This window comes from Lynx rufus, unplaced genomic scaffold (assembly GCF_022079265.1).
Source record: "Lynx rufus isolate CCGP_SWC_20201006 ecotype Redwood Valley unplaced genomic scaffold, mLynRuf1.p SCAF_4, whole genome shotgun sequence".
NCBI classification, from domain to species: domain Eukaryota; kingdom Metazoa; phylum Chordata; class Mammalia; order Carnivora; family Felidae; genus Lynx; species Lynx rufus.
The window spans coordinates 145,845,769-145,873,384 of NW_025814856.1; the positions used below are offsets into that span (position 1 = coordinate 145,845,769).

General features: G+C 59.7%; 1 protein-coding gene across 1 annotated transcript; it reads left to right on the forward strand.

Moving 5' to 3' along the window:
* Nucleotides 1-54: 54 nt before the first annotated feature.
* On the forward strand, nucleotides 55-27,116 carry FLNC (filamin C). The gene is made up of 49 exons (XM_047095246.1): nucleotides 55-409; nucleotides 1,330-1,383; nucleotides 4,740-5,009; nucleotides 6,572-6,669; nucleotides 6,818-6,968; nucleotides 7,064-7,182; nucleotides 7,391-7,468; nucleotides 7,664-7,826; nucleotides 8,003-8,203; nucleotides 9,414-9,551; nucleotides 9,947-10,073; nucleotides 10,217-10,353; nucleotides 10,568-10,761; nucleotides 10,855-10,968; nucleotides 11,572-11,715; nucleotides 11,935-12,058; nucleotides 12,194-12,354; nucleotides 12,561-12,651; nucleotides 12,741-12,910; nucleotides 13,131-13,248; nucleotides 13,338-13,600; nucleotides 13,992-14,589; nucleotides 15,252-15,425; nucleotides 15,533-15,695; nucleotides 15,976-16,136; nucleotides 16,802-16,969; nucleotides 17,050-17,173; nucleotides 17,626-17,782; nucleotides 17,858-18,047; nucleotides 18,233-18,256; nucleotides 18,379-18,626; nucleotides 19,073-19,153; nucleotides 19,455-19,554; nucleotides 19,804-19,944; nucleotides 20,214-20,342; nucleotides 20,435-20,608; nucleotides 21,236-21,397; nucleotides 21,511-21,714; nucleotides 22,134-22,286; nucleotides 22,371-22,493; nucleotides 22,607-22,849; nucleotides 23,045-23,314; nucleotides 23,415-23,552; nucleotides 23,780-23,895; nucleotides 24,472-24,604; nucleotides 24,699-24,875; nucleotides 25,026-25,244; nucleotides 25,876-26,085; nucleotides 26,210-27,116. Exons 1-49 carry the CDS (start codon nucleotides 55-57, stop codon nucleotides 26,395-26,397), a joined length of 8,238 nt encoding a protein of 2,745 aa, XP_046951202.1. The 3' UTR covers nucleotides 26,398-27,116.
* The last annotated feature ends 500 nt before the right edge of the window (nucleotides 27,117-27,616 follow it).

Genomic DNA, 27,616 nt, shown 5'->3' on the forward strand with positions numbered 1-27,616 from the left:
GAGCCCAGCCCGAGCCCAGCAGGCAGAGCAGCCCCCGCCCCAGCCCGCGCCAGCATGATGAACAACAGCAGCTACTCAGAGGCCGCCGGCCTCGGCCTGGGCGACGAGGTGGACGACATGCCGTCCACGGAGAAGGACCTGGCGGAGGACGCGCCGTGGAAGAAGATCCAGCAGAACACGTTCACGCGCTGGTGCAACGAGCACCTGAAGTGTGTGGGCAAGCGCCTGACCGACCTGCAGCGAGACCTCAGCGACGGGCTGCGCCTCATCGCGCTGCTCGAGGTGCTCAGCCAGAAGCGCATGTATCGCAAGTTCCACCCGCGCCCCAACTTCCGCCAGATGAAGCTGGAGAACGTGTCCGTGGCCCTCGAGTTCCTGGAGCGCGAGCACATCAAGCTCGTGTCCATCGGTCAGTGCGGGCGAGCAGTGCACGGACACAGCGGGGAGGGGGAAGTGCCCCAAGAAAGGGCTGGCCCCTGGGGGCGGCGGACACAGGTGCTGGGTGGGTGCCGGGAGCTGAGGTAGGACAGAGAGTGGCCCCCTGGCCCAGGGAGAGGGCCCTGGCCCCTGCTCTCCTGCCATCGATGCAGGCCATATGGGCAGTGCCTTCACACCCCTTTGTCCCTTCAGCGGGATATTGGGGTTCCCCAGGGGAGTCCACACCTTACCGTTTCTAAGTCGTCCAGCTCAGCCTCCCGGCACACACTCCCATCAACCCGCCTCTACTCATTGTCCCCTTTCTTGCCATGGGGCCATCCCAGCCCATGCTTGAGAAGACAGGGTGCCCATTACTGATTCCTGGGGGGCATTTACTCCCTAAACAAAGCAAAGAGCTTCTTTGCCTCCCAGCACGTCCATGGGGGAGAAGCAGGCTGAAGGCAGGTCAGGGAAGCTGGTGGCTAGGCAGGCATGGTGGGGGGGGGGGGGGGGGCGGAGCAGGCGGGCTCCACAGGCCTGTGCTTAGCAGCTGGGTTCAGGCCCCTGGGCCAGGGCAGGCAGGGCCCAGCCTCAGAAACCTAAAAAGGCACTAAGAGAGGGCAGAAAACCTTAACCCCTGCCTATCCACCTCCTGCTTTAGCCTGCGCAGGAGGGTGCTCCCCTAAGTCCATGCCAGGCCCCAGCCCACTCCCTAGGACTGGATTGGCTGCAGCTAACTGTCTGGGTTGAGAGGAGGGAGGGGAAGGCCTGTAGAAGGGAGGAAGTCATTGAGTGTAACCAGATTTGGAAGGTGTATCAGTGCTGGTGGGGGTGGGGAAGCGCTCCAGGCTTGGGAGCTTGGGGAGCTGAGGGTGGGCTCTGAGTGGTCAGAGGCTGCTCCTCCCCTCACAGCCCTGCAGTCCTCCCTGCTGGCTGGGGGCCTAGGGAAGACCCCCTACCCCAGTGGTGAGCTCTTAAGAGTCTTGCTGTGATTTACAGGAAAGGGCCCCTTGGGGTGCACCCCAAAACCCCAGGAGAAGAGTTTCACATGGGGTCCGATGCCTTCCCCCACCAGGCTACCCCAAAGATAATTGAATATCTGTCCACCCCCACTCTCCCTCAGGGCATCTCTAGGCCTCCTGAATTAGCAGCTGAAGTCAGTCCGGGGCCCTTTGCCCTGTCCAGTCCCCTCTCTAGGCCTTACCCCTCCTGCCCCAATACTGCCCCCCCACCCCACCCGCTCTGGCCTGGAAATAGCCCTGCCTCCGTGACACAGCAGATGTCTCTGAGCTTTCCAGAAGGACAAGCCTGAGGACAGGGGTGGGGGAGGGGACCCTGGTGTGTAGTGGGGTGAGGGCTACAGAGTGTGTGTGTTGGTGGGGGGTTGGTCGGAGGATTTGTGTGGGGGAATCAGAGACAAGTCAGTCCTGGGGCTGTCATCCCCCTGCATGCTGAGGTTTGACCGACAGACTGGCGGTCCCAGGTGGGGTCTCAAGAGGAGGGCCTGCGGCCTCACCAGGACTTTATAGGAAACTGCTCAGCCTTCCTCTCCCCTCCCCGCTGCGGGGGCCGCCGGCCCCTCTCCAGGCCTCATCCTTCCTGAGCGCACCTCTCCCCTCCCCCATGGTGGTGCCTGGCTCCGGCCCCTTGGCTCAACAGCGGAGGGGCCGGCTCAGAGTAGAGGGGGAAGAAGGAAAAGATGGTTTGGGGGCGGGAGGGACGCTCCTGGGTTCCCGCTGAGAGGAAGGGGAACTGTTCCCCATTTGGGCCAAGTGGCTCACTCGTGCTGATGAGATAAGCTGTCAGCAATTTGGGGCCGGGCCTGAGGCTGAGGGTGGAGGGAGGGGGCACAGGGGGCGGGGCTGCTCGACCCTGAGGAGATGTCAAGGGATTCCCCACCAGGGGCGGCTTTCTGCTTCCTCTGGTTCCCTCTGGCCCGATCAGTGGTGGGAAGGGGCTGTGGGGGGGTGGGGGCCTCCTCTGGGCCTTATCTCAGGACTGCGATGGAGCATCTGGGCACCTGGGAGGGGGTCAGAAAGACTCCCCACTTCCCTTTCCAGGAGTGGGGTGGGGGCTGGGGGCTGGGAAGTCCAGCTAAAGAATGGGGTGCTCAGCCCGGGTTGAAGGAGCTGTATGCCCTTACCCCAGCACCCCAACCCGGCCCCCACCAGCCCCTCAGCCCCTCCAAACAAAGAGGCCTAATGAGGCAGCTCTGTGCCGCAGCTGTTCCCCAGTTGCTACTCCTTCTAGAGCCAACAGCTGAGGGAGGGGCCAGAGGGGGGCAGCAGCTGTGCCGGCACCTCCCTCGCCAGGGCCCTCTCTCCTTCCCCACCCCTGAGGCCTGGGGTGGCCTCAGGGTCTGGCTGTAGGGCTCTTCCCACCCCTTTGGGGGTGTCCCCAGGCTGGAGAAGAAGTGGTGGCTCAGGGTGGGAGGGAGGAAGCCTGAGCTCCCCTTTTCTGCCTGGCCTGGGGCAGGAATGGGTCTGGAGAGGAAGGTCATTGCTCCGGAGCAGGACTGTAGGTCCCTCTCCTGCCCCAAGCCGCAGTGGACCACTTGCTGTCTGGCCCAGGGCCAGTCACTGGGGAGAGACTTCTCCTTGCGGCAAATATGAATGACACCCCCTCCGACCCCAGCGGCCTCAAGGCCTCCCTCCCACGAATCTGGCCCCCCCCCACCCCCCCGGTTTGCAAGAAGCTCTTCTGGGTGTGTGAGCACTGGCTTTGGAGGCTGTCGGGGTGGTGAGAGGCCTCGGGGCACTGGGTGTGGGTGTCAAGACTGTGTGAGAGTATGGCGGCCTGTGTGTTTGAGAGAGCGCCCTGAAGCACCGGGAGGCCGGGAGTGAGTTGTGTCATGGAATCTGAAAGCTGCCAAACCTTTGTGCTGCAGCAGAGCCAGGGGGAGAGGGGGCGGGCTGGGGAGCTGCCGGGGAAGGAAGGATGAATCAGTGAAAGGGTGGGGGAGCCAAGGGGGCCAGAGCTGGAGGCCAGAGGGATAGAGAGGCTGCGATTCCCCCTCCTGGGGGCTGGTGGGGATGGGGTGGGGGATGCTGGGGTTCCCCAGGCCTTTGGTCTCCGGACTGTTTTCTCCCAAGATCTAGGGGAGGAGGAAAAGTTGTGTAAGGGGTGTGGGGGGGGGGGAGGGGGGGTGCGCCTCCAGCCCCACCCTCTCCCATCTCTCAGGCAACACCAGTAAACAAGGCTGAATCTTCTGTCCCCCCTCCCAACCTCCTAAAAGTAGTGTTCAGGGAAGCTGATGGATTTCAGGCCTGCATTGCCCTTTACAAATAAGCTGGCTTCCAAAGACTCATACTCTAGGCCATCCCGGCTCCTGGATATTTCACTCTGGCTGTTGAAGGAGAACGAGGTCTCCCAAATCTTGAGGAAGCGATTCTGGTCCCTAGTATTCCTCCAAGGTGGGGATGGGTGAAGAGTCTCAGCTTCTGAGACTTGAGTCCACACGGGTGACATTCCTCCTGGCTCATGTGAAATCCCACTGGCCCCAGCATTTGAAAACATGATTTTCAAGCCTTACCCAAGCATGCACTGTACCCCCCTCTCCCTCCCCCTCCCCGAACTTTGTTCCAAAAGCCTTTTATGGTGTTCAAGAGGAGAATTCGGCTGGAACCAGGTTAGTTCTCATTCCTCTCTAATTTCAGTTTTTTTAATATTCATTCAACTAGTATTTACTGAGATCCTACTAAGTCCTAGGCTCTGAGTGTAGAGAAATAGTGTCTACTGTGAAAGAAACCAAAGAGTACTTACTATATGATTCCATTTGTATAAATCTCTAGAAAATGCAAACTAATCCATAGTAACCAAGGGCAAACCAGTTGTTGCCTGGAAAGGAGGACAAGGAAGGGCAGGCGGAGGGACCACAAAGGGGTACGTGCAAGGAAATCTGGGGAGAGGTGGATAGGTTTATGACTTGTGGTGATGGCGTTATAGGCACATACATGTTGTCAAAGCTTGTCCAGTTTAATACGTGCAGCTTGTGTGTCAGGCACACCTCAATAAAACTTAAAAAATGAAAACGGCACAGCCCCCCCGCAGAGGCTTACAATCCCGGATGATCGCCAGGGGGCCTGTAGCCGGATGGAGGCCCACGCACGCGCTGTTCCACAGGTGAAAGTACCTGCCGTGGGGCATGCTGTAGGTAGACCCAAAACGTTAGGCCTCTGGGCGCGGCCTTGGCCTTGCTGGAGGGTGAGAATCCGGTAGGCAGAGAAGGGGGCAGGTTCCGAAAGCGGGAGGCCTGACCCCCTCTGCTCTAGCAGCTGCCTCGTGAGCTGAGCTGTGGAGGGCAGCCCCCTCGCTGAGCCCAGCGTGTCCCCTCCACTCTGCAGACAGCAAGGCCATTGTGGATGGGAACCTGAAGCTGATCCTGGGTCTGATCTGGACGCTGATCCTACACTACTCTATCTCCATGCCCATGTGGGAGGATGAGGAGGACGAGGACGCCCGCAAGCAGACGCCCAAGCAGCGTCTGCTCGGCTGGATCCAGAACAAGGTGCCCCAGCTGCCCATCACTAACTTCAACCGTGACTGGCAGGATGGCAAAGCTCTGGGCGCCCTGGTGGACAACTGTGCCCCTGGTAAGTGGACCAGTGGGCCCATCATGGAGCCCTTCGCTGGTGGTGCTGAGGGCTGTGGCTGTCAGAATGCATATCTCCGCGCTGGGGGATCAGGACGGCCTGTGGGGCTTGCCCTCTGCTCCAACTGAGAGTCATTGCTGGTGACAGGCCCTTCCTGCGGGTGTGACAGATACTGCAGCTTGCAGCAAAAGGTTCAGAATTCCTCATTTTGCAGACAAGGGCAATGAGGTCCAGAGAGGGCCAGTGATTTGTCCAAGATCACACAGTTTATCTGTGGCAGAACTGAACTTGAGCCCAAGGTCTCAACTTCCTGCTCCATGAGTGTCCTACTTTGCCATACGCGTACCATTTCTGCTGAGCTGAGAGAAAGGAAATATGGTAGGACTTGTAGCAAGAAGCCCAGAAGTCAGACCCTGAGAAGGTTCTTCTTTGTGAGGCTCTGGGAGAGGTTTGAGGAGGGACTGAGGCTGGTGTGCTGCTGCCCAGTGACAGGTGGCCCAACACTGTCCTCTCAAACGTAGGCCCTGGCCTGGTCAGGTGGGGGGGGGGCAGTCAGGGCCCGTGAGAAGACTGAGGCCCTGACTGGCTAGAGCCCTGCCCTATATGCATCTCTCTTTCTGACCATCACCTCCCAAGAAGATAGATCGCCTTCTAATCCGAGTCGGTCAGCTCTGCCTCTGGGGAGCCACGGCCCCTTGGGAGAATCCTCCCCAGTCTGGGGTCAGCTGGGGAGCAGGGGGTGGGAGGCGGGGGCACCAGCCGCCTGGGAAGCATTCCCAGCTGCTGAGCCATTGCCCACAGCTGGTGAGGCCGCCAGAAGTGAGCTCAGCTGTTCCGGCCGGTCATGGATTCCAGCCTTTGAGCCGGCCCCCTCCCAGCCAGTGAGCACCACCCCTCCTCCAGCTCTGGCCTGGACCAGGCACCCCCTGACCTTTGCACCCCTTGACAGGAGTGATCTGGAGCTGCCTCAGCATTCTTCCCATTAGGAGGGCTGTGTTTTGGGTGGCCACAGAGGAGAACCTATCCTCTCATAACATGCCCTTATGTGCCTCAGTTTCCCCAAGTGCGTAATGAGGAAGGAGAGGGTGTCTTAGGCTCTAAGGCTGACGTGGGAAGTGTTTGGAGCTCTAGGACTTGAGGGAGGCTGTGAGGAGACCTTGTAGAGGATGGCGTCAGAGGCATGTGCAGGATGGAACCTGCTGCCCCGAGGCAGCAGGAGTGAGGCGGGAAGGACTGGGAGGGGGGCGGTCCTGACAGGGTCTGCGCTGGGGCCTGGGCCAGCAGAAGGCTGACTGGCAGGGCTGGTGCCAGGCTGCATCAGCCAGGGCAGAAAGGCCTCATTGTTGGTGCTAGGGAGGGCTGCCGCGCCTCCCAATGGCGATGGGCATCCCAGCGATGGTCCGTAATGTAGGGGGGCAGCAAGAACCTGGCTGGTCAGGGGCCCAGAGCTGCGCGCCAGCGGGCGTGACCCCGCAGCCTGTGAGGGTGTCGGGTGAGCAGATGCTCTGCATCCTGACTGGCTGCCTTCCCCTACTCATCGTCTCCCTCTACCATCTCTCTAGGCCTGTGCCCTGACTGGGAAGCCTGGGACCCCAACCAGCCTGTGGAGAACGCCCGGGAGGCCATGCAGCAGGCGGACGACTGGCTCGGGGTGCCCCAGGTACACGAACAAAGAGGGTGGGGGAGAGTAGGGGGCCAGGAGGGCCAGGACGGGGGTTGGGTCTATGAGAATGCCCGGTCAAGAGGGGGGAGAGCACCAAGGTCACTGGGTAGAGGGCACCCTGTAACTCCCTTCTTCCCTGTGGCAGGTGATTGCCCCCGAGGAGATTGTGGACCCCAACGTGGATGAGCATTCTGTCATGACCTACCTGTCCCAGTTCCCCAAGGCCAAACTCAAACCTGGTGCCCCTGTTCGCTCTAAACAGCTGAACCCCAAGAAGGCCATCGCCTACGGGCCTGGTACGTGTCGAGTCCCTGCCGGTCTTCCCTGGGCAGTTGGGTCCATCCTAGGATGGGTCTCCCTAAGTAACGTGGCTCTGCCGTCTGTCCCTCAGGCATCGAGCCCCACGGCAACACTGTGCTACAGCCTGCCCACTTCACCGTGCAGACGGTGGATGCCGGCGTGGGGGAGGTGCTGGTCTACATTGAGGACCCTGAGGGCCACACCGAGGAGGTATGGAGAGCTGCTGAGGACGAGAGGGAATGGCATGGGCTTCGAACCAGAGACCACGGGCTGCTAGCAGGACTGGCCTGGAGATGGCTGCCAGAATTAACTACTAGGCCGGGTTCTGGGGGAAGCATCACCGTGGGTGCTGCCAGGCACTGTGGGGTCAGCAGGGGCTGCAGCCTCTGTGACTTCCGGTCTTTTCCCTTCCCAATAGGCCAAAGTGGTTCCCAACAATGACAAGAACCGCACCTATGCTGTCTCCTATGTGCCCAAGGTTGCTGGGTTGCACAAGGTATCTCCCTGCCGACCCTCCCCATCCCGCTCACGTCCTTGGCTCTGTCGTCGTGGAGCCCTCTCTCAGCTCGCAGCCCACCCCAGCATGCCCAGCAGCCCACCTCTCCCCAGCCTTGGTTGCGCCCTGCCCATCCACCCCCTCTCAAAAGAACTGCTTTCCCCAAGAGGCTAACATTTGGCCCCTGACCTGCAGGTGACTGTGCTCTTTGCTGGCCAGAATATCGAACGCAGTCCCTTTGAGGTGAACGTGGGCATGGCTCTGGGAGATGCCAACAAGGTGTCAGCCCGTGGCCCTGGCCTGGAGCCTGTGGGCAATGTGGCCAACAAACCCACGTACTTTGACATCTATACTGCGGGTAAGGATGGGCCCTAGGGGGATGTCAGGCGGGCAGCGCATGACTACATGGGGTGATGTGGATGGGGGACAGGGGCAGGGTCTCAGCCAGAGGGTGGGTGGTCCCAGAGCGAGGGAGCCCCGAGCAGCTGTTTGTGTCCAGAGAGGGGGTTGCTGACGGCTTTTTGTGCACGGCAGGGGCCGGCACTGGTGATGTTGCCGTGGTGATCGTGGACCCGCAGGGCCGGCGGGACACAGTGGAGGTGGCCCTGGAGGACAAGGGCGACAGCACGTTCCGATGCACGTACAGGCCTGTGATGGAGGGGCCCCACATGGTGCATGTGGCCTTCGCTGGTGCCCCCATCACCCGCAGTCCTTTCCCCGTCCATGTAGCTGAAGGTAAAAGGCCCTTCACCCAGCCCCACAGTCACCCTCCCTGAGGCCAGGACACAGAGAGAATTGCCACCAAATTCCGGGGCTGAGGGTTTATGGGAAACGAACCACTAAATCCAGGGGTGGGAGGGGAGCCGACGTTAAAATAGGTAGAATATCCATGGGGCGGGGGCAGGGGGTAGCTCTGGAGAGATGTCATCCTGGTCATCTCTCCACCTACTATCCCAGGGAGGGTCTGGAGACCACAGCAAAGTATACAGACAGGTGCCACCTTGCAAGGGTTGTGGGGGCATATGTGATGGGCACTCATACCCCAGGCCCTCGGGTGGTGACTCCCGCCACTTGGTTCTCTCCCTGCCGCTCAGAGCCCTTGCCGTCACACGTCCCCTCCGTGCCCATCATCCACCAGGCCAAGAAAGTGGTGCCACGTTAGTACTGTCCAGGGGAGGTGGGGCCAGCATGGCCACAGCTGACTGGCCTCACCTGTGCTGTGTGGAATGGCCCAGGCAGTGTGGAATTGCCCCCCTTCCGTGGCATTCTGTGACGGGCCCCAGGTTCTGTGCCATTGCCTGTGTCCTGTGGTAGGCCTGGATTATACGTCCTTGCCTGTTTTGTGGCATCCCGTTGGGTCCTATGCCATTTTATGTGTTCCGTGGCAGTCTGAGATCACTCTTCTTTGGCCTGTGTTCAGTAGCAAGGTCTGGGTTCATTGCCACTGGTAGTGTTCTGTGGCAGGCTGATTTCCATGCATTGCCTGTGACCTGCAGAAGGCTTCATGTTATGTTGAATATCTCGTTCTGTGGCCTCGCTTAGTGTTTTATGGCATGACCTAGTCCTAAAGCTGCTATGGTGGCTCTGCCTGAGAAGGCTCAGATGGCTCTGGGTGGGTGGCTTTGGGTGGTTTGGGGCCTTCCCCTATCTCTCTTTGCCCCACTCTCTGCCCAGGCTCTGCCATGTCTGTGTCCCAAGTGACACTGACTCTGAGAAGCCCAGCAGGGAGGGTTTCTTGTAGCCGGCTCCTTGTTCAGCATGGCTCCCAAGGGCCCCAGTTGTGTCGGGGGCCCTGGGGAGCACGGGGGAGGACTGCATGAGGCCATAGCCTGTGCCTGTGAGGGTCAGGAAGACTATGTCCAGTGAGGTGGGAAATGAGTGGTGAGGGGCTGAGGCTCTGTCTCCAGCCCCTCAGCACCCCTAATCTTCTTCTTCCAACCCCCAGCCTGTAACCCTAACGCCTGCCGTGCCTCTGGGCGGGGCCTGCAGCCCAAAGGTGTGCGTGTGAAAGAGGTGGCTGATTTCAAGGTGTTCACTAAGGGTGCCGGCAGCGGGGAGCTCAAGGTCACAGTCAAAGGGCCAAGTGAGTGCCGGGGCCCAGGACTGGGGGGTGGGAGAGCAGGGAGGAAATATGGCCTGTGGTTCTGGCTTCCTGAGGGCAGTGACAAGAGCACCATGCCCCGCCCCGGAGAGACTCCAAGAAGAGACTCTGCCCAGAGGTACCATGGGACCTTAGGCATGTTGTCTCCTCTCTTGCCTCAGTTTCTCACCTGCAAACTGGAAATGATCCTTTTCACCCTACACGCTACTCTGGGTGTCATGCACAGGGATGGCATGTGGTCCCTGCCCGAGTTTCAGCTCTGTCCACTAGTCGCACTGCCCTCAGGCTGGGCCCGGGTGCCGGGGTCCCTGAGGGGATTGAGGACCTGTGGCTCTCAGACTGGTGATCACCTCCCTGTGTGCTCCCCGTCTCCTCAGAGGGCACAGAAGAGCCAGTGAAAGTGCGAGAGGCTGGAGATGGCGTGTTCGAGTGTGAGTACCACCCTGTGGTGCCTGGGAAGTATGTGGTGACCATCACGTGGGGCGGCTACGCCATCCCCCGCAGGTAAGCACCACGCACCCGCCAGGCCTGCCTGTCTGGGGCCTCACAGGCTGGGGAGGGGAGGACGGGCTGCCTGAGGGAAGAGAGGACTGGTACCTCTGGCAGAGGTGCTTCCCGGCATTGACCCCAGATCCCTCTTCGCCCAGTCCTTTTGAGGTACAGGTGAGCCCAGAGGCAGGAGCGCAGAAGGTACGGGCCTGGGGTCCCGGCCTGAAAACTGGCCAGGTGGGGAAGTCGGCCGACTTTGTGGTGGAGGCCATTGGCACGGAGGTGGGGACACTGGGTAAGTGGCTGGGTGGCAGCAAGCGGGAACGCTGGGGAGTGGTGTGATGGAGGGACACGGGGCGGGGGGTGACTGGGGATGGGAGGCGGGAACGCTGGGTAGTATCAGGATGAGACGGAGTGGGATGGAGGGGTGACTGAGGGAGCGATAGGAGACCTGCCCGAGTGTCCAAGCTGCCTCTTGGACCCCCTGATCTTCCCTCCATCGCGCCCAGGATTCTCCATCGAGGGGCCCTCACAGGCCAAGATCGAGTGTGATGACAAGGGGGATGGCTCCTGCGATGTGCGGTACTGGCCCACGGAGCCTGGAGAGTACGCCGTGCACGTCATCTGCGATGACGAGGACATCCGAGACTCACCCTTCATTGCCCACATCCAGCCAGCCGCACCTGACTGCTTCCCGGATAAGGTGGGGTCCTTGGGCCTGCATACTAGCCCGGGATGGGGTGAGCAGACCCTCCTCCAGTCCCTAACCTAGCCCTCCGCTCCTCCCCCTGCACAGGTGAAGGCCTTTGGGCCTGGCCTGGAGCCCACTGGCTGCATCGTGGACAAGCCTGCAGAGTTCACCATCGATGCCCGTGCTGCTGGCAAGGGAGACCTGAACCTGTATGCCCAGGTAAGTCACTGCCCGGTCCTGCTACCCCCATTGCCCTGGGCAGGAACCCTGGGAGGGCGGAGGCAGGTGAGAGGCAGAGGAAATTGTAGCGTCACTGGCCCGGCTTGACTCTCACAGATCCAAAAGAACTATGGGAAATTTAAAAATGTTGTGTTTTCTGATGATAACCTTATGAACATATTTTACCAAAAGTGTATTTTTTTGTACTAATAATTTTGCAATTGAAAGACGATTTGAATATAACATTGACTTCCCAAGTCCGTTTCTCATGCTGCTGTCCGCTAATCCCTAGAAGTTAATGAATGTACTCTTGGGTTCAAGAGGATGATTTTCCTTTAACATGTTCACTATTCAATTTTAGAAACATTGATTTAACTCAGCCTTTTCCCAGCTAACACATTGCAGATGCCTGGGTTGGGAGGCTGGGCCACACAAATGGCTCCCAGGGCGTGCTCCCCGCCACCATAGCACGTGGCACTGGGCTCTTCTGGCCTGAGGTCTGAGGCAGTAGGTGAGGAGGGCTGCCTGAGGCCAGCAGAAGGCGTCAGTGCTCTGAGGAGGCCGGAGTGTTCTTAAGACTCTCGTTTGGTTACCCCCCCCCAGGATGCTGATGGCTGCCCTGTCAACATCATGGTCATCCCCAATGGCGACGGCACCTTCCGCTGCTCCTACGTGCCCACCAAGCCCATTAAACACACCATCATCATCTCCTGGGGAGGCGTCAATGTGCCCAAGAGCCCCTTCCGGGTGTGTCCTCCTGTCCTGCCCCCCTGCCGCCTGGGGTCCCAGAGGGAGGGTGGAGCCCCATACAGGAGATGTTGGTCGTCCCTGGGCCCTTGTCTCCACTCCCCACCTCAAAACCCACAAAGAGGCTGAGTCTGGTCCCGCTGAGGCCGGGGCGGGTAGTGATGGGGTATGGGGCCTGTGGGAGGGGCCCTGGGCTGAGCATCAACCTCCTCCCGACAGGTGAACGTGGGAGAAGGCAGTCACCCTGAGCGGGTGAAGGTGTATGGCCCAGGCGTGGAGAAGACGGGCCTCAAGGCCAACGAGCCTACCTATTTCACGGTGGACTGCAGCGAGGCTGGGCAAGGTGTGCCTGGCTGTGGTCAGGGGAGTGGGCGGGGCCTGGGAAGGTGGGGCTTGCACTGTGGCCAGATCCTGCTTCTAGCTAAGAGGGGGCGGCCATTGAGAACCCACTCATGGCCCTGTGCCTGCCTCCCCTCAGGTGACGTGAGTATCGGCATCAAGTGTGCTCCCGGAGTGGTGGGCCCTGCAGAAGCTGACATCGACTTTGACATCATCAAGAACGACAATGACACCTTCACAGTCAAGTACACCCCCCCAGGGGCCGGCCGCTACACCATTATGGTGCTGTTTGCCAACCAGGTACCCTACCCTTGGCTTCTGGCCGTCACTGGTGGCCTGCAGCCTCCAAGCCTAAGCCACAGCTTCACATCCTGTCCTTTGGGGACAGTTGCGCAGCCATCGACAGAGCACTTTCTGTGTGCGGGCGGTGGGCCTCAGAAGGAACAAAGGGGCTGTTTCAGAAGCCACCTTTGCCTGCCCTGACCAGATCTTTTTTTTCCACCCAGGAGATCCCTGCCAGCCCCTTCCACATTAAGGTGGACCCATCCCACGATGCCAGCAAAGTCAAGGCTGAGGGCCCTGGGCTGAACCGCACAGGTAGGCGTTTGGGCGGGGGCTGGGCTGGGCCGGGATCGATGCTAGGTGTCCACCAGGCCCTCACCGCTGTCTTGGGGTGGGCTCCCCAGGTGTGGAAGTCGGGAAGCCCACTCACTTCACGGTGCTGACCAAGGGAGCCGGCAAGGCCAAGCTGGACGTGCACTTTGCCGGGGCTGCCAAGGGTGAGGCCGTGCGGGACTTTGAAATCATCGACAACCATGACTACTCCTACACCGTCAAGTACACCGCCGTCCAGCAGGTGTGTCCCGCTTCCTCCCCACCCCACCCATCCTGGTTGACGAGGGTCCTGCATCTCCTTCCGCCAGTCTCCTAGGACCACTTCTGGGTCGTCTTGGCCCTTTCCTGGCACCTATCCTCTCTGGCTGTGCCACTCTGAGCCCGAGGTCCACATCAGCCAAGGGCATGTTGCCAGGCCGTGTCTAAGCCACCCAGTTCTAACCTCTTCTTGTATCCGATAGGGCAACATGGCAGTGACGGTGACCTACGGTGGGGACCCTGTCCCCAAGAGCCCCTTTGTGGTGAATGTGGCACCCCCACTGGACCTCAGCAAAGTCAAAGTTCAAGGCCTGAACAGCAGTAAGTGGGGCAGGAGCCGCCCTGGAAGGGAGAAGTGCTGTGGGGTGGGCCGGAGTCTCTGCTCACTGTGCCCCTTGACCTCTCTGCAGAGGTGGCTGTGGGGCAAGAACAGGCCTTCTCTGTGAACACACGTGGGGCTGGTGGTCAAGGGCAGCTGGATGTGCGGATGACTTCACCCTCCCGTCGCCCCATCCCTTGCAAGCTGGAGCCTGGGGGCGGAGCTGAAACCCAGGCCGTGCGCTACATGCCCCCTGAGGAGGGACCCTACAAGGTGGATATCACCTACGATGGTCACCCAGTGCCCGGTAGCCCCTTTGCTGTGGAGGGTGTCCTGCCCCCTGATCCCTCCAAGGTAAGTAAGGAGATAGGAGTTGAAGGGAGCTGGGATTTGAGGGTTTATAGGGAAAATGAATAAGTCACGGAGGCAAGAGGGCCCGTGTACCTGGAATGACTACAGCCCTGGGTCCAAGGCCACGGTGATCCCTCCATCTCAGGACCTGCCTTTGAAACAGCCTAGTTATGAAGAGTGTGGCCTTTGATCACACCGGGCTTGGGCTCCAGCTTCACTAACCGAGACAAACTATTTAATCTGTCAGCCTCCGTTCCCTCATCTAGAATTGTTGTAAGGACTCAGCCTGTCATAGCTGCTACAGTTAAAGGTGCTTAGTTGGGTGGGGAGCCACGAAGACCAGGCACGGGAGAGGCCGGATGTACGGAGACTATATACCTGCTCCTCTCCCTAGGTTTGTGCTTATGGGCCTGGTCTCAAGGGCGGCCTTGTAGGCACCCCGGCACCGTTCTCCATTGACACCAAGGGGGCTGGCACGGGCGGCCTGGGGCTGACTGTGGAGGGCCCCTGTGAGGCCAAGATTGAGTGCCAGGACAACGGTGATGGCTCATGTGCTGTCAGCTACCTGCCCACGGAGCCCGGCGAGTACACCATCAACATCTTGTTTGCCGAAGCCCATATCCCTGGCTCACCCTTCAAGGCCACCATCCGGCCCGTGTTCGACCCGAGCAAGGTGCGGGCCAGTGGGCCGGGCCTGGAGCGTGGCAAGGCTGGCGAGGCGGCCACCTTCACAGTGGACTGCTCGGAGGCTGGCGAGGCTGAGCTGACCATCGAGATCCTGTCGGACGCTGGTGTCAAGGCCGAGGTGCTGATCCACAACAATGCCGACGGCACCTACCACATCACCTACAGCCCCGCCTTTCCTGGCACCTACACAATTACCATCAAGTATGGCGGGCACCCTGTCCCCAAATTCCCTACCCGCGTCCACGTGCAGCCTGCTGTCGACACCAGTGGAGTCAAGGTCTCAGGGCCTGGGGTGGAGCCTCACGGTGAGTGAGAGAAGCGGAGCTGGTCAGGGAGCCCTGGACATCAGCAGGAGGGAGGGAGCAGGGCTGAGGGCTCAGGGAGGGCCAAGGCAGAGGTAAAAGGAGGGTCCTTAGGACTCAGGTACCCCAGAGAAGGAGCCAAGGACCAGAGGCTGGGCATGGAGCTTTGCCTCTGCTCACGTGGCAAAACTGTGTCTGCCTATGTGCGTCTTTCCGGGGAGATCCCAGCTTTCAGATCAGGTGCCTGATCTGAGAAAGCTAAGGACCCCAGTGTAGAGAATAGAGTGGGAAAGCTTTGGGTAGAAGGTCAGGAGATAGTTCAGCCCAGTTCAGTGAGTGTGAGTGGCCACCTGTTGGAGGCCAGCCCCTGGCGAGGCATGAGAGTGGAAGGTCAAGGGAGACAGAAGACCCAGACCCACCCTTGAAGGGCCCACAGCCTGGTGGGGTGCATGACATGAACAGAATATCACACGGTGGTGATGGGAGCGAAGCAGGGGCTTGGAGCACACGGGGGCGGGGGGGGGGGGGCGGGCAGAGGGTGGCTGGGCTCAGGCTGGGAAGTAGCGGATAAGAGCAAGAGCCTGAAAGCTGGGGAGGGTGGAGGCATGAGCGACTATGTGAGGCTGCCCTTGACTCACACGGAGTACTCCTTTCCTGGGACCCAGGTGTCCTGCGTGAGGTGACCACTGAGTTCACTGTGGATGCAAGATCCCTAACAGCCACAGGTGGGAACCACGTGACAGCTCGTGTGCTCAACCCCTCGGGTGCTAAGACGGACACCTATGTGACAGACAACGGGGACGGCACCTACCGAGTGCAGTACACAGCCTATGAAGAGGGTGAGGACGTGGGCCGAGCGGGGACGGTGGGGAACCGATGACTCTCAGTGCGGATGGGGTGCTAGGGGCTGCGCACGCCCTGATCACCCTGTGTGGCTGGCTTCCAGGCGTGCATCTGGTGGAGGTCCTGTATGATGACGTAGCTGTGCCCAAGAGCCCCTTCCGAGTGGGCGTGACCGAGGGCTGTGACCCCACCCGCGTGAGGGCCTTTGGGCCTGGCCTGGAGAGCGGCTTGGTCAACAAGGCCAACCACTTCACTGTGGAGACCAGGTATCCTCCCCCTTTCCTAATCTGGACACCGATGCTGTAGCCACCCTGATCCCAGCTACTCACCCTTCTCCCTTGTCCTTCCGGTGTGCGCCTCATCCCACCCCTTCTCCAGGGTGACCCAGGAGCCTACCTCCCCTGGTGTTTCAAGATCAGCCCCTTTGTCCCTCCTCAGCTGGGCACCTGGCAGCCTGCCCTCTGTCCTCCACCCACCCCCTTCAGCGGCTCTTCCCTCTCCCTACTCACCGTTCCTAGCAGAGCTGAGAAGGGTGTTGCCTTGCAGGGGAGCTGGCACCGGAGGCCTCGGCCTAGCCATCGAGGGCCCCTCAGAAGCCAAGATGTCCTGCAAGGACAACAAAGATGGTAGCTGTACCGTGGAGTACATCCCTTTCACCGCTGGAGACTACGACGTCAACATCACCTTTGGGGGGCGGCCCATCCCAGGTGTGCAGAGTGGGTGGCGGGGGAGGGTTGTGCAGGGAAGGCATCAGTGACAACGCGTGGCTGCTGAGGCTGTGGCCAAGAGGCAGGGCAGTGATTGTCGCTGATGGGACAACCCTTCGGTTCATTCCCACAGGCCCAGGGCTGGCGTCCCGGCCCTTTGCCTGGAGCGCCAGACCTCACGGGTTCAGTCACTCTGGCACAGTCCAGGCCACTCTCGCCGGCAGAGGAGAGCCTCTCTCTCATGCCTTCTCGCGCTGTCCGCAAAGAACAGGGCTGAGCTGCTTGGGCAGGTCGTGTCTTCTGTTATCGCAGAGCTTAGGCATGCTGAAATTGGACATTTTTTTTTCCACCTTAACTTTTCTAACTTCATGGTCAAAAGTGCATTTTATTTTTAAAATAATCCATTTTTAGCATTTTATTAAATTAAGAAGGTCTTCTTCCAGGCCTGTGGCCCAGCACATAATAAGGTTTGCCCCACCTTAGTCTGCAGCCAAGTTTATTTGTCCCCGTTTATGAGCAAGTTCCTAAGCATTTGTACATGTTGGTCTGGCCTCTCTGAGGGTATTTCAGAGGCAGGGAAGGCAGGGAAGACCTCTCCCCTGCCTCCTTGGCGTCAGAGAACTTTCTGGGCAGGTGGGTAGGGGCTGATGTCCTTCTCCTTGCAGGGAGCCCGTTCCGGGTGCCGGTGAAGGATGTGGTGGACCCTGGGAAGGTCAAGTGCTCAGGGCCGGGGCTGGGGGCCGGTGTCAGGGCCCGGGTACCCCAGACCTTCACGGTGGACTGCAGCCAAGCCGGCCGGGCCCCACTGCAAGTGGCCGTGCTGGGCCCCACAGGTACCGAATGTCTGGGGCAGGGTGGAAGGAGGCGGGGCGGGGCACCAGGAGGCTTTGCTGACCCTCCCCGCCTTGCTCAGGTGTAGCCGAGCCTGTAGAGGTGCGTGACAAGGGAGATGGCACCCACACCGTCCACTACACCCCAGCCACCGATGGGCCCTACACGGTAGCCGTCAAGTATGCCGACCAGGAGGTACCACGCAGGTGAGAAGCACTCTTGGGCTCCCATGCTGTGGCTGAGCGCTGGGGCGCTCCCACTGGGGCCACACCTGCCGGCCACTGGCAGGGCCCTGGGGGTGCCCGCCCCCACCGTTTTGGCCTCATCCGGTCTCTGGCTCAGCCACCCCCGCTGCTCTTCCTTGGGGCTCCCTGCCTGTCACCACACAGGCAGCACAGCCCCAGGGGCTCTCCTTGGGCCGGGCTTTCCCACCACGTAGCTACAAAATGAGTGCCTTGGGAGAAGGCGGCCTCCTGCACCCTCTTCTTTAAACCGACCACAGCATCTTCACTGGGAACGCAGGAATTCTTAGGGTCTGTCACGGGTACCTTCGAGTAATCCTCCCACAAAACTCAGGATGTGGTCTGCCCCCTCCTCCCCGCCCCAGAGTCCTCCCCCCAGACCCCCGGCCAACTGTCCATCCTTTCTCTCCCTCAAGCCCTTTCAAGATCAAGGTGCTTCCTGCCCATGATGCCAGCAAGGTGCGGGCCAGCGGCCCCGGCCTCAACGCCTCTGGCATCCCTGCCAGCCTGCCCGTGGAGTTCACCATCGATGCCCGGGATGCCGGTGAGGGTTTGCTCACCGTCCAGATCCTGGTGAGTCCATGTGTAGTACGCTTCCCCGGTCAGGGTTTGGGTACAGGCAGGCCCTGACCTCTGCTTCTCCCCCAGGACCCGGAGGGAAAGCCCAAGAAAGCCAACATCCGAGACAACGGGGATGGCACGTACACTGTGTCCTACCTGCCAGACATGAGTGGCCGGTACACCATCACCATCAAGTATGGCGGCGACGAGATCCCTTACTCACCCTTCCGCATCCACGCCCTGCCCACTGGGGATGCCAGCAAGTGTCTTGTCACAGGTAGGCACCCACCCCATGTCCTCTGCCCCTGCTCACCATCGAGCACCCCTCATTGCTCTTCCAGGTCCCTAGCCCAGTCCCCAGGGGACTGCTGGTCAGAGAGCCCACCTCTCCCACCTCCCCTGCCCCCACCCCCCCACCCCCTCTCACCAGCTACGTGGCCTCACACTCTTCTCTGTTTCCAGTGTCCATTGGAGGCCATGGCCTGGGTGAGTGCCCTTTTTCTTCTCTTCTCACTGTGGGCTGAGGTGGCAGGGGCAGCTGGGACTGGAGAGGGACTGAGCACAGCCCCCACAGACCTTCAACCTGGCTTGGCTCTTCTGGGTGGCAGGTGCCTGCTTGGGACCCCGCATCCAGATCGGGGAGGAGACAGTGATCACGGTGGACGCCAAGGCGGCAGGCAAGGGGAAGGTGACGTGCACGGTATCCACTCCGGATGGGGCGGAGCTCGACGTGGATGTGGTTGAGAACCACGATGGTACCTTTGACATCTACTATACAGCGCCCGAGCCGGGCAAGTACGTCATCACCATCCGCTTTGGAGGCGAGCACATCCCCAACAGCCCCTTCCACGTGCTGGTAAGTTCCAAGGCCCTGGACACTGGCTGGGGAGATGGGCCCTCTTAGCAGCGGCAAGGAATCACGAACCTGTCCGCACACCTGATAGATTCTGGGCCCAGAGTGTTCCAGAGTCAAGCCATTGATTTCCCACACCCTCCCAACTTGGGAGTTGAGCACAGCCCGTTTTCTGGCCCCTCCAGTGGTTGGTCGGCTCTCTCTGGAGGAACTTGCCATGTTCTTCTCTGATCCTCAGGCCCACTGTCCCTATACATACCCCCAAGGTGGCCCTGCAGGACGATGAAGCCCTCTAGAGGGTAAAGCACTCAAATTATTCATACTGCCTCATGGGCAGCCTGAGATTTCAGATCTCTGGGCCATTCTCTGAGTCCGCTCTCACTCACTCGAGCTGGCAGGAACTGGCCTACCGGGTAACAAGCCATGCTCTCCCGTGCCTTGTCTCCCAGGCGTGTGACCCCATGCCCCATGTGGAGGAGCCTCCCGATGTGCTGCAGCCGCACCGGCCCGGCCCCTACCCCACACACTGGGTACTGCCGCCTCCCACACATCACCCTCCTCCTGCTCCTTCATTTCTTCCTTCTGATCCTCAGTGGCCAGGGTTGGGGCATGGTCTGGGGGCCATCTTGGGGAGCAGGCGGGAGTCAGGCTGGGCAGACACCTCCCTGAGCTGAGCACGGCACCTCTTCTCTTGCAGCTGACACACCTCTCCTGCCACTCTGGTTTCACCATTAACCATCTTGTTCTTTCCTATCTCTGACTTCAATTGTGACTCAGGCCAAGCTCCCCAGGCCTTCCCCAGCCAATGACTGTTCCTCTCCCCTGCCCCAGGCCACAGAGGAGCCAGTGGTGCCTGTAGAGCCAATGGAGTCCATGCTTAGGCCCTTCAACCTGGTCATCCCCTTCACCGTGCAGAAAGGGGAACTCACAGGTACTGTCCGGGGGCCCCAAGGCAGGAGAGCTCAGAGTGGGGACTTCTTCCAGGCCAGAGGGGGGAGGTGAGCTACCCAGGGTTACACAGCAAGTTGGGCAGGGCTGCAATTCAGACTTGAGCCTTCTGTGTCCCAGTTCGGGCTTCATCTCACTGCTCCAGGCTACCTCATAGTGCCTGGGACAGCAGGGAAAGGGTGGGCTGTGGTAGGATAAACAGGGTCCCCTACATAACTGTGTTCTCTGGCAGGGGAGGTACGGATGCCCTCTGGGAAAACAGCCCGGCCCAACATCACCGACAATAAGGATGGCACCATCACGGTGAGGTATGCACCCACCGAGAAAGGCCTGCACCAGATGGGGATCAAGTATGACGGCAACCACATCCCTGGTAAGTTGGGACCAGGCTGAGAGGAACCCACAGTGACTTCATTCTTGCCTGCCTTCTTTTGACAAATATTCACTGTGCACCTGCTGTGTGCAGACACAGCACACACCCCCAGGCCCTGGGGAGGCTGGTGTCTCGGTGGGAGGCAGGCTTCCATCAGACAGACCCCCACAGCAGACAGGGAAGCCACAGGAAGGCACTTGGGACCGTGCTGGGCTCAAGCAGCTCCCGTCTTCACTACTGACCCAGTCCCCTTTTTCTGTTTCCTTCAGGAAGCCCCCTGCAGTTTTATGTGGATGCCATCAATAGCCGCCATGTGAGTGCTTATGGGCCAGGCCTGAGCCATGGCATGGTCAACAAGCCGGCCACCTTCACTATTGTCACCAAGGATGCCGGGGAAGGTGAGGGGAGCTGTAGGCAGAGGGCTGGAGTAGGAGGCCAGATGCAGGGATGAGGGCAGGACCTCTGATCTCAGCCCCACCTCCCCCTACAGGGGGCCTGTCCCTGGCTGTGGAGGGCCCATCCAAGGCAGAGATCACCTGCAAGGACAACAAGGATGGCACCTGCACTGTATCCTACTTACCCACAGCGCCTGGAGACTACAGCATCATCGTGCGCTTTGATGACAAGCACATCCCAGGAAGCCCCTTCACGGCCAAGATCACAGGTGAGGTGGAAGTAGGCACACAGGCCTCCAGTATACGCCCCCAGCACACCATGGATGTGCAAGACCAGTGTGTTCAAGTAATCAAGGGTTGTTAGCGTAGGGGCCCCTCTGGGTGGAAGAGGGCATTTTTGTACAAATATCAGGAACATTCCATTCCCTGTAGCAGGTGAGAAATATCCACCCCTCAGGCTTTGAAATACATCATCTCAGTGTTTGGAGTAACTCTTAATGAAGTTAGGATACTGATAAACCTCCTTGATAGATTGGTAGGCCCAGAGAGGCTAAGCAACTTGATCAGAGCCACATAGCAAGTAAGGGATCCGTGCCGACTGGTCTAGTGTTTTGGTTCCATGAAACTGTGTGACTTGCGATTAAAATACACAGATTAGGGATTTATCCCATTTGGGCCGGAGGCATCCACAAGGCAGCTGGGGTAGGGGGCCCGACTGGAAGCTTTGGCAGCTAACACGTGAATGAAGACCAGGCTCTCTTGGGCCTTCGGCCTCTCTGCCCCTTGGGTGGGCAGGTCTGTGGAGTCCAGCGGGGTCTGCCAGGAGGTCTCCTGAGCCCCATAAGAACACGCTACCTGGAGTCCTAACCGCCTGACATGTCAAACTCCCCCACCAGGCGATGACTCGATGAGGACATCACAGCTCAATGTGGGCACCTCCACGGATGTGTCACTGAAGATCACGGAGAGTGACCTGAGCCTGCTGACTGCCAGCATCCGCGCCCCCTCAGGCAACGAGGAGCCCTGCCTATTGAAGCGCCTGCCCAACAGGCACATTGGTGAGTGTGGGGCCGTGGGGAGGGACCTCAGGAAGAGGAAGACCTGAAAGGAGCTGGGAAGGGGTGCTCTGCCAGGCCTTGGGCACCATGCCTGACCACCCCCCTTTCCACAGGCATCTCCTTCACCCCGAAGGAGGTTGGGGAGCACGTGGTAAGCGTGCGCAAAAGTGGCAAGCATGTCACCAACAGCCCCTTCAAGATCCTGGTGGGGCCATCTGAGATCGGAGATGCCAGCAAGGTGCGGGTCTGGGGCAAGGGCCTGTCCGAGGGACACACCTTCCAGGTGGCGGAGTTCATCGTGGACACTCGCAACGCAGGTGCTTCTCGCCCCCGAAACCCCTTGTTTTGGCTGGTGCTTCCAACAAGGACTTGAACTTTCCTGCCCAGCAGCCCTTAGTCATCGCCTCCTCCCTGGACTTCCCGTTCTGGGGTCCATTTGAGGGAAAGTACATGTTCCAGGTCATTCCTCTTAAATGTTAAGAGAAAGTTCAGCTCTCTTAAGTTTCTGACTGTCCCTCACTCACTGGAACCCAAGAGGCCCACCTGGGGGAATTTTCCATACTGCCCATCCCAGACTGTCTGGTTCAGTGTCTGGCTTACCCCTCCTCCCACAGAGCCAGCTTTCATTGGTGGTTATACATGCTGGGTGCCTGGTCCAGACAGAGCCTGTAGTGGGGGGGGCGGGAAGAGCAGGGTGGCAGGGCCTGAGGGACACGTGTCCTTTGCTTCCTGCCAGGTTACGGGGGCCTGGGGTTGAGTATTGAAGGCCCTAGCAAGGTGGACATCAACTGTGAGGACATGGAAGATGGCACATGCAAAGTCACCTACTGCCCCACTGAGCCTGGCACCTACATCATCAACATCAAATTTGCTGACAAGCACGTGCCTGGTAAGCTTTGGGCCACAGCTGGGCAGGGAGAGGCCGGGAGGCCGGTGTCTGAGCCATCCGCTCCCCCCGCCTCTCCCCCTCCAGGAAGCCCGTTCACTGTGAAGGTTACCGGTGAGGGTCGCATGAAGGAAAGCATCACGCGGCGGAGACAGGCACCTTCCATTGCCACCATTGGCAGCACCTGTGACCTCAATCTCAAGATCCCAGGTAGGAGCCAGGAAGAGCCTGGCAGGGCTCGGGGGAGGGCAGCGGGCCCAGACCCTACCCCACGGGGCCCCGTCCTTCCGGCACACTCACCTCCACTGTTCCGTGCCCCACAGGGAACTGGTTCCAGATGGTGTCTGCCCAGGAGCGCCTGACGCGCACCTTCACACGCAGCAGCCACACATACACCCGCACAGAACGCACGGAGATCAGCAAGACGCGCGGCGGAGAGACCAAGCGTGAGGTGCGGGTAGAGGAGTCCACCCAGGTTGGTGGAGACCCCTTCCCCGCGGTCTTCGGGGACTTCTTGGGCCGGGAGCGCCTGGGCTCCTTTGGCAGCATCACCCGGCAGCAGGAGGGTAAGCAGGGCCGTGCTGGGCCAGGGTCCTCACAGGGAGGCTGGGCCTTCTGTCCCCTGGGACAGGATGGGGAGGGCACAGGCAACTGGCCAGGGTGTTCTGGGAAGGGGAGGGGTCTTACTGAGGGAGGGAGGGAGGGAAGGTCCAAGGCTGGGGGCAGCCCCAGCGTCAGCCTAACCATCCCACCTCCTGCAGGGGAGGCCAGTTCCCAGGACATGACTGCACAGGTGACCAGCCCATCGGGCAAGATGGAAGCCGCAGAGATTGTCGAGGGAGAAGACAGCGCGTACAGTGTGCGTTTTGTGCCCCAGGAAATGGGGCCCCATACAGTCACCGTCAAGTACCGCGGCCAGCACGTACCTGGCAGTCCCTTTCAGTTCACTGTGGGGCCGCTGGGTGAAGGTGGTGCCCACAAAGTGCGGGCTGGGGGCACAGGACTGGAGCGAGGTGTGGCCGGTGTGCCAGGTGAGGGGCAGGTGTCCAGGAGAGGGGGTGGGGGCAGGGCAGCTGGCAGGATGGGCAATCGTGCTAAAGAACTGCCTCTGCCCTGCTTCCCTGTCCCCAGCTGAGTTCAGCATTTGGACCCGAGAAGCTGGTGCTGGAGGCCTGTCTATTGCCGTGGAGGGTCCCAGCAAGGCGGAGATTTCATTTGAGGACCGAAAAGATGGCTCCTGTGGGGTCTCCTATGTTGTCCAGGAACCAGGTGGGTGTCCATGATGGAGGTGGGAGCTGGGCCTGCCTGACCTTCCAGACTGGGTTTCTGCTCGCTGACCAGAGCAGAGAGATGGGCTACAGAACTCCCGCTTCACCGGGGCCCCTGCTCTTTCTCTACCCCATCTCCCTCTACCCCACGCCCCTGGGAGTGCGAGTCTGTCTCCAGACCTGAGCCCTGGCCCAAGGAGCCTGTCCTGACCAGCCTTCTCTCCCCAGGTGACTATGAGGTCTCCATCAAGTTCAATGATGAACACATACCAGATAGCCCTTTTGTGGTACCTGTGGCCTCCCTCTCAGATGATGCTCGCCGCCTCACTGTCACCAGCCTCCAGGTATGTGCCGTGGGGTGGGGCCCCTCTGCCATCCTGAGAGATAGGCAGGAGGTGAAGGCAGGTCCATGTGTCCAGGGCTTAGCAGTGACCTTGGAAGAGACAGTCAGGCAGATGTCTCTCCCTCTTTCCCATCTTTCTTATTTGTATAGCAGGGGGCGCCATGCCTCACCCCAGGATCATCTTCTCACACTCCCACCCCCAGTTGGCCTCCTTGTGCTTCTTCAAGTCCTCCCCAGTGACTCACCTCCTCCAGGGAGCCTCCCCAGGGCAGTCTAGGCCACACCCTTCCTCCTCTGGGCCTCTGGGCATTGGCCTGCTTTATAGTGTTTGAATCTTATCTCTTTAGTCAGGACAGGATACGTCATGTCATCCTCCACTGTGCCCAACACAGCCAAGTGGGCCCACCTCCTAGCAGATGCCAAGGCCATAGGCCCAGCCCCTGCCTCCCCCTCCCCTCCCAAGGGAGCCTTGGTGAGAGCCTCCCTGAGCCGGGCCAGGCTGGGATCAGTGTCAGGCTGCAGACAGCAGTGCTCCAGACCCTCCCAGGATTCTGAGCACTGGCTGTGGCCTCTGCAGGAAACAGGGCTCAAGGTGAACCAGCCGGCGTCCTTTGCGGTGCAGCTGAATGGTGCTCGGGGTGTGATTGATGCGAGGGTGCACACGCCCTCAGGTGCGGTGGAGGAGTGCTACGTCTCTGAGCTGGACAGCGGTGAGCTGACCCTGGCCTTGCCCACCCATGCCAGGCCCTTCTGGGACGGGGAGGGGAAGAACAAAGGCTCACTCACCAATCCTCCGCCCCACAGACAAGCACACCATCCGCTTCATCCCCCACGAGAACGGCGTCCACTCCATTGATGTCAAGTTCAACGGTGCCCACATCCCTGGCAGTCCCTTCAAGATCCGCGTTGGGGAACAGAGCCAGGCTGGGGACCCAGGCTTGGTGTCAGCTTATGGTCCTGGACTTGAGGGAGGCACTACTGGTGAGTGCCTGGGGCTAGGGAGGAGGGTCCGATATTGGGGCACTCAGCTTCTGGTCCTGTACTGCCCTGTCCCAGAGGGCTGAGTCCTTGCAGAGGTCTGTTCTCAGAGCCTAGGGCCCAACCTACCGCCTTGCTACCTCTGGTCCCTAGGCGTGTCATCAGAGTTCATTGTCAACACCCTGAATGCGGGCTCGGGGGCCTTGTCTGTCACCATCGATGGCCCCTCCAAGGTGCAGCTGGACTGTCGGGAGTGTCCTGAGGGCCATGTTGTCACTTACACTCCCATGGCTCCTGGCAACTACCTCATTGCCATCAAGTACGGTGGCCCCCAGCACATCGTGGGCAGCCCCTTCAAGGCCAAAGTCACAGGTGAGTGCCTGGGGTGGGGGACATCCCTCCAGCCCAGCCTGCAGCCCAACCCAGCTTGGATGACTCCAGCAGCCATTCATATTCAGTCATAGTCTGACCTAAAATCCACGGACAACTTACCAGGAATAAAGTGGACCTGACCTTGCACGGCACACCATTCTGTGGAACCACGGAGAATCATTTTTGAAAACCAAGTCCTTCTTCTTTACTGTTGTCTGTCACGGGATTAATTTTTCCCTGCAGTGGCTCCCAAGCTTTAGCTTAACTTTCTTCGTATGTTTCTGGTTTCCTAAAACACAAAGCTCAGTAAACATTTAGCAAGCTTTCCTTTTGGAAGCAGCGTGAAGGATCAGTTGGATATATGTTCCTTTTTAAAGGAAGACTCTTAACCCTGGGACTTGAGTTCCCAGACCGTGCCAGGGCTGGAGCCATCAGAGGCCCAGGGTCTCAGGATGAGCCATCAGAGGCCCAGGGTCTCAGGATGTGTGCACAGCCGGGCTCACTAGGAATTCTGGGTGCCGCAGCGGGGAAGGGATGTGGCCCACGGGGCTGTTGGTGCTGGCTGAGGGCCTGCCGCCTCAGGAAGGCAGGCCTCTGACCCAGCTTGTGTTTACCCCACGCTGTCCCTCAGGTCCCCGGCTGTCTGGAGGCCACAGCCTTCATGAAACATCCACAGTTCTGGTGGAGACCGTGACCAAATCCTCCTCAAGCCGTGGCTCCAGCTACAGCTCCATCCCCAAGTTCTCCTCGGATGCCAGCAAGGTGGTGACACGGGGCCCTGGGCTGTCCCAGGCCTTTGTGGGCCAGAAGAACTCCTTCACCGTGGATTGCAGCAAAGCAGGCATGCCAAGGGAGGAGAGGGTGGTTTCCTAGAGTGGGAGAGTGCACAAGAACATGGCAGGTGGGGGGCACCATGGGGCTGTGGGCCCCTGGTGTGAGCCAGCCCCTTCCGTCTCCCCCTCCAGGCACCAACATGATGATGGTGGGCGTGCATGGGCCCAAGACCCCCTGTGAGGAGGTGTACGTGAAGCACATGGGGAACCGGGTCTACAATGTCACCTACACCGTCAAGGAGAAAGGGGACTACATCCTCATTGTCAAGTGGGGCGACGAAAGTGTTCCCGGAAGCCCCTTCAAAGTCAACGTGCCCTGAATCCCTGAAGCGCCTCCCCCAGCCTCAGCCCCCACCTCCGGCCAATGCACTCACACACACACACACACACACACACAAACACACGTACCACACCTAGATGCACACGCACAGAATCAGATACCACAAACACCTGCCCTGGGGTGTGAAGTGAACGGCCTAGCCTCCCCACCCTGCCATGCCCCCAGGGGTTGGAGGGCTTTGTCTGTCTCAGGGCAGTGTTCCTCCCGTGAATGTGACACGAAGGTGGGCTGGGGGAGGGCTGAGGCCAGTGGGGAAGCATGTGTTTGGGGGTGTCTGCGTGTGTGAGAGAGGGCACCCTCAAACCGCACTGCCGGCCAGACCACCTTGCTGCTAAGGACTGTGTCTGGCCCCTCTGGTGGCCACGACCCCAGAGTGTTAAGGACTTGGAAAAGAAAGCACAATCGGAGGAGAAAACAGACCCAGAACCAGCAGCAGCGCTGGCACGTGGCCTGGCCCACAGCGATTTATATCTGCCCCAGCCAGGCTTCCTGGAGGACTGCTTTCTTTCTCCCTCTCTCTTTTTTTTTTTTTTTTTTTTTACGGTTGCACAGCTCTGCCCCATGGGGGGCCTTTTTTACACACTGCGAGGCCCAGCTTTCTGGGGAGACTTTTGCACATGTCATGCGGCTCTGCTGGGAGTCGCGTAAGTGGAAAACTCCAAATAAAGTTTGGCCTGTCGCAGAGGCTTGGCTGTTCTTGTGCATGTGCTTTCTATGGGTGGCCACCATGTATTTGGTAAGGCCTGGGATCTTGGTGAAATACCTGAAAGAACCAAGGACTGGTTCTCAGACTCCTAGAGAGCTGGTGGGTGGGAGAGGGAGGTGAACACTGTGTTCTGGAAGACTGCCCTATGACTACTGGCAGGCTTCCCTTTAGCCTGACCTCAAAGACTCTCAACAAACTAGGTCCTTAAAACAGCACAGACTCCAACAGAAATGTTCCTCACCCAGCAGGCAGGCAGAATCCCACGCAAACCCTGGAACGTTTAATCCAGCTAAGTCCAGGGTCAGATCTGGACCTGCTCTGGCCCCACCAGCAGTTCGGACCTTGCTCAGGACCCCAACCTAAACCAGCCCCTAACTAGTCACCCTAGCCTGATCTCTTTCCTTACCTTCCTGGCCCACAAACCTCTGAACTCATCTCCTAGGCCCACCACCTCTTCAGTTAGCTCCCCTGGCCTCTTAACTAGTCTCCCTGG